This window comes from Phacochoerus africanus, chromosome 9, assembly GCF_016906955.1.
Source record: "Phacochoerus africanus isolate WHEZ1 chromosome 9, ROS_Pafr_v1, whole genome shotgun sequence".
In the NCBI taxonomy this organism is placed as follows: Eukaryota; Metazoa; Chordata; class Mammalia; order Artiodactyla; family Suidae; genus Phacochoerus; species Phacochoerus africanus.
In genome coordinates, this window is record NC_062552.1 from 16912158 (window position 1) to 16922787 (window position 10630).

Sequence of the window (10630 nt, forward strand, 5' to 3'; positions counted from 1 at the left end):
CGTTGCCAGTCCTTAAGTAAAGCGCGCCTCCTTTGCAGCGGCTCTCGGAGAGAGACTTCTAACTACTTGCAGCTTCAGCAAGATACGGACACGGTAATTGATAACTGCCCGGTTCACTTACTAGACCCAAACCGGAGCTAGCCTTGGCGTCTCCAGTGTCTGGGAGCTTTGACAAGTGAACAGGAGGCCAAAACTGTTCGTTGCCCCAAACTTGATTTATGACTAAAAAAAAAAATCATCAAGATTCATCGACACACTCTATAACCTCTGATCATTTAAACTGCTACCTAAACACGTTGGAAGAGTGTGAGATGATAAGGGTTCGGGAGAGGAGGAAGGGGGAGAAGAAAGAAGTCTGACAGTCTCCACGTTTTCCCACGTCTCCATGCGAGTGCAGGGAGGCTCAGCGCTGCCACCTGGCGGCGGCTTCTCCCCGGATTGGGAGCCGGCTGGTGGCAGAGCAAACCCAGGCTCCCAGTGGGTGTGCCCTGCTCCTGCCTCGCGAAATGGGGCAGACAGAAGCTTGTATTTATGCTTCAAATCTACGTGGCCCAGTGGAAACACCCGTTTTCTTCTTGTTCTCATGAGGAAACTGAAAGGAAAGGAAAAATGAGTTGGCGCTGGTATGAAGTGCATACATAAACCTACCAGGTGCCAGTCACTGATTAGGAAGGGGTAGAAAATGGTAAAAAGTTATTAGAAATGCAGGGTTTTTATCTTTCAGTTCATTCTAATAGTAAAAATCATTCACGGACTTCATTTTACCCCGAGACCCTATTTTGATATTTTGCAAATAAGAATTACTTCCATACATTAATTTTCAACATGCCCCCCCAACCCAAAGGGAAGTCCAGTTCTAGTACAACTTCATCAGCCCCCCAAAATGGAGTGCAAATTACGTTTGCCTACCGGATTGAGAAGAAAAGGAGCTTTGGATGGAGGGTTCTTTGCCATAAAGTATGGAACCAAAAAGCCTGGGGCTTTTTAGTTGGCAAAGGCCAAGGACATCAAATTTCTCAGGCTTCTTCCCTATCTAATAAAGTAACAAAGACAAGTATTTCTTTTCTCTTTATTTTCTTTGAACTGAATACTTGTTAGGTCAGAACAGCGCCTACAATCATAGTTTCTATAACCAAGGCCAGGCAAAATCTTGCAAATCAGTGCAAATCCAAGAGATCTGTTAAACTAATTTCCCTTCAGATTTTTTTTCCCCCTCTCTATGCTATAGGAATATATTAAGCAGTGGGATATAATCTTATTTCTATCTATACCCCATACCATTTTATGGATTGATATTTTATGTTGTACAGGTGTGTGGAGCAGAATAAAAGAACTAGCAGATATTATATTACATCTCAAATAGTTTCATTATTAGTTTAATAAATGAAACAAGATTAAAAATATTTACATTAATTCAAAATTTGGACTGTATAGCATCATTGCTAGTAAAGACAATTACTCTATTATTCTAAAACAGGAATTTTTTCTTTGCAAAATTATCTTGGTTTACTGTTAATGTGGCTTAAAGAGTAGCATTAAGAATTACTTCATGTACTGCAAAGCCAGCAGAGGGAACACTGAGTACTGATTTAGTAGGGGCCACCAAGTATCTGGTATTTGGGGAAAAAAAAATGTCAGTAATGGAAAATTGGTTACAAAGCATGTGAAGTTAGGTAGTGAGAACACAGAAATCTTTTCTCATTACTTGCTATTCAGAGGCCTAATACATTCCAGTGTGCACATACTCAGTTGGTGAGAAAAATGACTAGTAAAAAGGCCATTTGTCACATGTTTTGTTACATTTTAAGAGGACTACTAACACATAAGACAAACCTATTTCAGCAGTTTGTGCATTCATGTATACCCTAAAACTCTTATAAAGTCAATGGAAATTACTAACAATGTATTTAATTCTAAAAACTTTTTCATTTTTAACTTCTCAGATGTCTTACAACCATGGGGATATCAGTGTCATTGGCAGTTGTTCTCTCTTAAGGACATATAACAATAGTATGTCTTGAAGACATTACTTAGATTTGTTGAAATATGGGAAATACAGCTAACAATATAAATAGGCCAGTGGCTATTTTTTTTTTTTTAGTACACACTTTAAAAAGATCTGTGTGCTTTAAACATAAACAAAACTACTCTGCTTTAACTTCCACTTTTCCCTGATAATATTCACTGCTAGAAACATAAACAGCTTGGGAAATATAATCAATTATATTGATACTCACCTTGACTGAATTATCACAAACTAGCTACACCCCAAATCCTTAGTTGGTACAAGTCCCCAAATAAATAAACATAGTGTTTATTCTTTTTTTTATTCTTGTGGAAATATTGATTTTATAAATAATAGACCTCTTAGAGTAATTTTTATGTCAGACTGATAACATGTACGGGTGTGTTGTGGTATGCATACCAAAGAAAATGAAAAGCATGATAACACACCCAATTTTGTTATATGCAAAAGAAGTGCCTGCGGGTTTTTAATTTGTTTGTTTGTTTTTAAGATTTGTTTCTCCTTCTAAAAGAAAAAGCATATAACTTGGGTAACTGCTGGTCAAAAATTATTTGCTTTTACCCACAAAAACATTCTTGCATGTGGTTAATCCTTAGAGGTCCAGTCAGATGTCTCCAAAGGGTGTTCTTTCCAGTAAAATTCTACATCTGACAACCTGGGCCTCTCGCCAGCCTACATACTTTAAAAGTTTGACAAGATAAATAGAAATCTACTGCCTCGCACTAGTTTGATCTGAATAGAAAGCTGACTTAAATTATGTTAGGTTAGCCCTACCTAACCACTTAGCATTGGCTTATAGAAAAACAGTTTACTATTAAGGTGTTAAGGAAGACCAATTTTTAGTAGAATTTTAATTTTCATACCTTAGACCAAAGGTAATTTTCGTGGCTAAATTAGCATGTATTCTGACTACGAAAGCACATTTTCTTTGCTGCGTTCTTCACAAGGCTCTTCATGAAGTTTCTTTTCAAATCATTAGGACAATAGGATTGCTGATGTGGTCCTTGGATAGTTCATGTTTATGATCTGTGATTATTTTTTTACATCAGTGGCCATCCTCAATTTTAGTCTCTTGAACAACATGCTTCTACTAAAGGGAGTGTCTCCACAATGTGAATTAGCCAGGGAAGGACAATAGCATTCACTGAGGGCTTACTGTACATCAAGCTCATTCAACCTTCACAAACACCCTACATAAAGTAGTTCCTACTGTTCCCACATCACAGATGAGGAAAACTGATACTTGGTCACATCCCCAGGGTTACAAGACCAGTAAAAAGGACTAGCGACCAGATCTAATATAAATCACCAAATCTAATGTAAATCCAGAGGTTCCATTTTCTTCTGCAACCAGATACCACTGCCTTCTAGTTTCTCTTTGTCTGGGTCTTTCAGATCCATTTGATTGAAGCAGCTAATATATAGGAGAAAATCTATATAAAGGAAAGGAGGAGGGTTTAGGCCGGGAGAAGGACAGAGAGTGGAGCAATCTTTAATTCTGAAAATGTGGAAAGCAAATACTTAAAATAAAATCGATTCCTATCCTTTATCATCTTACACAAAATTCTATGTAAATTCTCCCCTTGAGTTAAGTATAGAATGCTGCCTAATGTGCTCCAGTGGAAAGCTCCTCTGTTTAGGCTATCCAGGATTTATAGCCGAATTTAAATCATTAAGTAACCATAGTTAACCCCTGTTTGGTTAAGAAAGCAAATAATTATTGCAAAAATTCTTCTTCTCTGCCTTCACAAACAGCACCCAAATTGCTCTGAAGGGATTTACACAGTACATCAACATCTGTGCTGTACCTCGAGTTGTTAAAATAACTGTGATGACAGGTGTCCAGGTACCACTTTCTTAATGGTTTTCAATATCCATTGATTTATTGTCATGGTTTTCCTCCCCCTTCTACATCCTTGGCTTTATGAAGGAGCCGAGGAACAGATTTTGCACCAGAGGCTGATTCTTTATTCCAATACTGAAAAGAACTAATAAAAATAATCACTTGGCTTTTAAGCAGAAAGCTTCCATTTACAGTATTTCACCCTCCCCCCTTCTAAGCCCCTTGTTATCTAACATAATGGTTAGAATACATTTCCGTCTCTCCCCTTAATAATTTCATGCATTAACATCCTCTTCAAACACCACATGCTGCACACACACACATACACAGACACACACACCAAACGCACACACGCAGGCACAGCAAAAGGAAAAAAGAGGCAGCAGAAATCTCAGCTGTACTTCTAGCCCTTTTAAAAAGTTTGCTCTGTAAATTGGAATGAGGTCAGATTTGGAGCTTCTCATTGCACGCGGAGATTATTATTGCATCGGGTTCCAAGCCAATAGGAAGCCCGGGGGAGGGGCTTGGCACGAGGAAGCGTTGGTTACAGCGGCTGATTGGCTGCGGCCAAGACTGGGAAAGGATAAAGAGGCGCGAGGCGGAATTGGGGTCTGCTCTAAGCTGCAGCAAGAGAAACTGTGTGTGAGGGGGAGAGGCCTGTTTCGCTCCCGGGTCTCTAGTTCTTGCACGCTCTTTAAGAGTCTGCATCGGAGGAACTGTGCCATTACCAGCTCCCTTCTTGCAGAAGGGAGGGGGAAACATACATTTATTCATGCCAGTCTGTTGCATGAAGGCTTTTCGGCTTCCTACCTTGCAACAAAATAATTGCACAAACTCCTTAGTGCCGATTCCGCCCACAGAGAGTCCTGGAGCCAGAGTCTTTTCTGCTTTGCATTGCAGGAGAGGGACTAAATGATAGAGACTATGTCGCTTTCCTGAGCTCCCGAGAGCGCTCGTGAACTGGAATCAACTGCTTCAGGGGAAGAAAAAAAAAAAAAAAAATCCAGACTTGCCTGGGAGGCGGCGAGAAACTTGCACTGGAAGCTTCAGCAACCAGCATTCGAGAAACTCCTCTTCACTTTAGCACGGTCTCCAGGACTCCGAGCCGAGATAGAGCAAACTGCGGCGCGGTGAGAAAGAGAAGAGCAAGAGCGAGAGAGGGAGGGAGGGAGGGAGACGCTCCAGCCTGGGAACTATAACTCCTCTGCAAGAGGCGGAGTACTCCTACCCCGCATCCTTTGGTGACTTTTCGCTCTTCGCCCACCTCCACCCCGGCCGGGAGTTGAGCGGCCAGCTCCGCAGCCGCACGCGTCCTCCCGCTCGGCGTGCGCTTGGCCCCGGGAGCCGGGAGGGCCCGGCGATCGCGCCGCGGCCGCCGCGAGGGTGTGAGCGCGCGTGGGCGCCCGCGGAGCCGGGGCCATGGTGCAGCAAACCAACAACGCCGAGAACACGGAAGCGCTGCTGGCCGGCGAGAGCTCGGACTCGGGCGCCGGCCTGGAGCTGGGCATCGCCTCCTCCCCCACGCCCGGCTCCACAGCCTCCACGGGCGGCAAGGCCGACGACCCGAGCTGGTGCAAGACGCCAAGTGGGCACATCAAGCGGCCCATGAACGCCTTCATGGTGTGGTCGCAGATCGAGCGGCGCAAGATCATGGAGCAGTCGCCCGACATGCACAACGCCGAGATCTCCAAGCGGCTGGGCAAACGCTGGAAGCTGCTCAAAGACAGCGACAAGATCCCTTTCATTCGGGAGGCGGAGCGGCTGCGCCTCAAGCACATGGCTGACTACCCCGACTACAAGTACCGGCCCAGGAAGAAGGTGAAGTCCGGCAACGCCAACTCCAGCTCCTCCACCGCCGCCTCCTCGAAGCCGGGGGAGAAGGGTGACAAGGTCGGTGGCAGCGGCGGGGGCGGCCACGGGGGCGGCGGCGGGAGCAGCAACGCGGGGGGAGGAGGCGGCGGCGCGAGCGGCGGCGGCGGCGCCAACTCCAAACCCGCGCAGAAAAAGAGCTGCGGCTCCAAAGTGGCGGGCGGCGCGGGCGGCGGGGTCGGCAAGCCCCACGCCAAGCTTATCCTGGCGGGCGGCGGCGGCGGGAAAACGGCGGCCGCCTCCTCCGCCTCCTTAGCGGCGGAGCAGGCGGGGGCCGCCGCCCTGCTGCCCCTGGGCGCCGCCGCGGCCGCCGACCACCACTCGCTGTACAAGGCGCGGACTCCCGGCGCCTCGGCCTCGGCCTCGGCGGCGGCCTCGGCCTCAACCAGCCTCGGGGCCCCGGGTAAACACCTGACCGAGAAGAAGGTAAAGCGCGTCTACCTGTTCGGCGGCCTGGGCGCGTCGTCCTCGCCGGTCGGCGGCGTGGGCGCTGGCGCCGACCCCAGCGACCCCTTGGGCCTGTACGAGGAAGGGGGCTCCGGCTGCTCGCCCGACGGGCCGAGCCTGAGCGGCCGCAGCAGCGCCGCCTCGTCGCCCACCGCCGGCCGCTCGCCCGCCGACCACCGTAGCTACGCCAGCCTGCGCGCCGCCTCGCCCGCCCCGTCCAGCGCGCCCTCGCACGCGTCCTCCTCGGCCTCGTCCCACTCCTCCTCCTCCTCCGCCTCCTCCTCCTCGGGCTCGTCGTCCTCCGACGACGAGTTCGAAGACGACCTGCTCGACCTGAACCCCAGCTCAAACTTTGAGAGCATGTCCCTGGGCAGCTTCAGCTCGTCGTCGGCGCTGGACCGGGACCTGGATTTTAACTTCGAGCCCGGCTCCGGCTCGCACTTCGAGTTCCCGGACTACTGCACGCCCGAGGTGAGCGAAATGATCTCGGGAGACTGGCTCGAGTCCAGCATCTCCAACCTGGTCTTCACCTACTGAAGGGCGCGCGGGCTGAGAGAAGAGGGCCGGGGGGCCAGAGAGGAAAAAGAAAAAAAAAAAAAGAAAAGAAAAAAAAAGCGGATAGAGAAAGAGTTGCAAGAGAAAAGAAAAAAGAAAAAAAAAAGAAAAAAGGAAAAGGAAAAAAAAAAGTGAGCAGGGCGGGCTTCGGCCGTGTCCCGGTTGTTGGAGAGCTGCGCGGCGGCGTTTGGGGACCCGCGCTCCCATCCCCCACCTCCCCGGCCGGAGGGACGCGGCGGAGGCGGAGGTAGACAGGGGCGACCTTTTATTGTTGTTATTGATGTTGTTCTTGATGGCGAAAAAGCGACTTCGAGTTTCCTCCCCTTTGCTTGAAGAGACACCCCCCCCCCCTTCCAAGGAGCTTCCGGACTTGTCTGCAACCCCTGCCAGAAGCCGAGTTGGTAGTTTTCTAGAGACTGAAGGAATCTCCTTACCTACCCTCTCATCGCCCCCTTTGCTGTTTTTGTAGTGTTTTATTTGTTTTTTGTCTTTTGATCGAGGGGGAGGCAATTCTGGGCTCCCTAGGGATTTTGTGCTCAGCATCCCTGCCCCCCCGCCCCCGTTCTCTCCCCTGCAGCCCTCCCTCCCCAAGAAGACACAAGGCTCCAGGGCATCGAATTTGACCAACGGCAGATGTTGGGAGGGGGTGTCGCACGGGCTGGAGCGCCAGGGATTGAGGGACTGCACGATGGCGAATTCCCTTTTTGTTTTTGGAGGGATTTTTTTTTTCCCCCTCTTTTTTTTTTTTTTTTTTTTCTTCCTTGCCCCTGCAGCCGAAGGAGGAGATGTTGAGTGACCAGCGCTTGGAAGCGACCCGAGAACCTAGTTGGAATGCCACACCAGCGAGGGCGAGGGGCGGGAAGGAGAAGGACACGAACTGGAAGGGGGCGAATAATAAAACTGAAATGGATTTGCACGTTCGGGACAAGGTGGCGGCGTCTCCTGGGCCTCCGCCTGCTGCATCTCTGAAATCAGTGAGGTGAGACTTCACAGGCCCGCAGGCGCGGAGGAGAGGAGACTGTTTGATGTGGTACCGGGGCAGTGGAGGGCGAGTGGTTTCGGGGGAAAAAAAAAGGTTTTTTTCTTCTCTTAATCGGAATCGTGATGGTGTTGGATTATTTCACTGGTGGGGTTAATATAGCATGTTATCCTGTCTATCTTTTAAAGATTTCTGTATAAGACTGTTGAGCAGTTTTTAAAATAGTGTAGGATAATATAAAAAGCAGATAGATGGCGCTATGTTTGATTCCTACAACAGAAATTATCACCAGCTTTTTTTCATTCTTAACTCTTTAAAGGATTCAAACGCAACTCAAATCTGTGCTGGACTTTAAAAAACAATTCAGGACCAAATTTTTTCTCAGTGTGTATGTGTTTATTCCTTATAGGTGTAAATGAGAAGACGTGTTTTTTTCCCTCACCGATGCTCCATCCTCGTATTTTTTTTCCTTGTAAATGTAATCAGATGCCATTTTATATGTGGACGTATTTATACTGGCCAAACATTTTTTATTTTGTCCCTTTTTCCTTTCTTTTGCTTTCTTTTCTTTCTTTTACTTCCTTATTTCGTCCTTCCTTTCTTTTTTTCTTTTTCTTTGTTTTCTTTCTTTCTTTCTTTCTTTTTTTTTTTTTTGGTAGTTGTTCTTACCCACGCCATTTTACGTCTCCTTCACTGAAGGGCTAGAGTTTTAACTTTTAATTTTTTATATTTAAATGTAGACTTTTGACACTTTTAAAAAAACAAAAAAAGACAAGAGAGATGAAAACGTTTGATTATTTTCTCAGTGTATTTTTGTAAAAAATATATAAAGGGGGTGTTAATCGGTGTAAATCGCTGTTTGGATTTCCTGATTTTATAATAGGGCGGCTGGTTAATATCTCACACAGTTTTAAAAAATCAGCCCCTAATTTCTCCATGTTTACACTTCAATCTGCAGGCTTCTTAAAGTGACAGTATCCCTTAACCTGCCACCAGTATCCATCCTTCGACCCCAGTCTTATAGATGGTGGGGGGAGAATTAGCCAAACACTGTATGCTTTTAAGAAAAACAAATTTTTTTAAACAAAATACTGTTTTATCCAGAGGCTTTAAAACTGGTGCATTTACAGCAAAAAAGGGATCCTGTAGCTTTAACTTGTAAACCACATCTTTTTTGCACTTTTTTTATAAGCAAAAACGTGCCGTTTAAACCACTGGATCTATCTAAATGCCGATTTGAGTTCGCGACACTATGTACTGCGTTTTTCATTCTCGTATTTGACTATTTAATCCTTTCTACTTGTCGCTAAATATAATTGTTTTAGTCTTATGGCATGATGATAGCATATGTGTTCAGGTTTATAGCTGTTGTGTTTAAAGATTGAAAAAAGTGGAAAACATCTTTGTACATTTAAGTCTGTATTATAATAAGCAAAAAGATTGTGTGTATGTATGTTTAATATAACATGACAGGCACTAGGACGTCTGCCTTTTAAGGCAGTTCCGTTAAGGGTTTTTGTTTTTAAACTTTTTTTTTTGCCATCCATCCTGTGCAATATGCCGTGTAGAATATTTGTCTTAAAATCCAAGGCCACAAAAAACAATGTTTAGGGGAAAAGGAAAAAGAAAAAAAAATCATGCCAGCTAATCATGTCAAGTTCACTGCCTGTCAGATTGTTGATATATACCTTCTGTAAATAACTTTTTTTGAGAAGGAAATAAAATCAGCTGGAACTGAACCCTAAATCTTGACTTTTGTCATTATTATGCCCAGAGCCTAAGATTGGGAGGGCCCAATGGTGTGGGTGTGTAGAAACTATACCATATGCTTTAGCTATGAAGCAAGTGCGTTCTCAGGCCCGTTAATTGCCATCTTATTGAGGAATCGGAGTTCCTCTCAGCCAGATTTGGCAGGTTCTGACCCTGAAGTGATGGCGTCAGCTGAGTATGTGTCAACTCTACACGCTTTCTAGGAATTTTCTGAGTTTACTCCATTTAAATCAATGCCCTTTGTCTTGAAATTTTAAAGAGAGGGGGAGGGGCAACATGGACAGACAGAATTCTTTACTGAAGACACCGGTTTGCTGATCTTTAACTTTATGATCCCCAAGCTGCTTTCGCCTTGATTTTTCCAGAGATACCATCCAGCAGTGGCTAGAAATGTTTCCCACGGATTAAGAACAAACAAGCCTGTTAAATTACCAATGTATTCTGGAGGAGAGAGGCGTTACCAGTTATGAAATATAAAAACTGTATAAATGTTTTACTCAAAAGCAGAAAGGTTCATGTGGTGCCAAAAATCTCCATTTTGTGCCGTGACTAACAGGGTTATTCATGTAAGTGAAAAGGAACGCTAAGAGTGACCTGGAGAGGTTGGCTCCTTAGGGCCTAAGAGGAAAGGTTCCCCCCTCCCCCCATCTGGGCATAGAAGGCACTGAGCTATACTTTTTATAATCTCAGGTACAGTGTTGTTGAGACCTGTATGCAAGGAGAAAAAAGTCCTTTGGATGTCCTAAGGCCCATTAGTATTTGATTTGGGCCCTGCAACTTGCCAGAGAGCACAATTTGTTGTTTACTTTAGGGTTAACAATTGCCATTAACTAACAGAACCCACCTTCACTTCCAAATGTTTTTTCAAATGTTTGTGCTTTCTATGTCTTCTAGTTTTTCAGCACTGGAAAGAAGGGGTTAATAAGCGGACATATGTGGAAATAACCCTGTAATCATCAGGATTGCTTGTAGGTAAGGCAGTCTCCTCCATCCTGAAATGTACAGCTGGACAAAGAGTTTTGGAGCCTGTAGTTCCAACACAAGCAATTTTTTTTTTTTTTCAGTGAAAAGCTGTAATTCCCCTCCCTCCAAAATAATATAACTTATATTTCAATATAATTTCATTTTTTAAAGGTCATTT

The 10630-nt window shown here is 45.3% G+C and overlaps 1 protein-coding gene across 1 annotated transcript; it reads left to right on the forward strand.

Moving 5' to 3' along the window:
- The first annotated feature begins 4466 nt into the window (after positions 1–4466).
- Positions 4467–9458, forward strand: SOX4 (SRY-box transcription factor 4). Its single transcript, XM_047795802.1, has one exon. The coding sequence runs from the start codon at positions 5289–5291 to the stop codon at positions 6720–6722; it is 1434 nt and encodes a 477-aa protein (XP_047651758.1). The 5' UTR covers positions 4467–5288; the 3' UTR covers positions 6723–9458.
- Positions 9459–10630: the final 1172 nt, after the last annotated feature.

Bases quoted from the DNA above. Each gene is read 5' to 3' on its own strand.
- SOX4 (XM_047795802.1), top strand. From the start codon at position 5,289: ATGGTGCAGCAAACCAACAACGCCGAGAACACGGAAGCGCTGCTGGCC.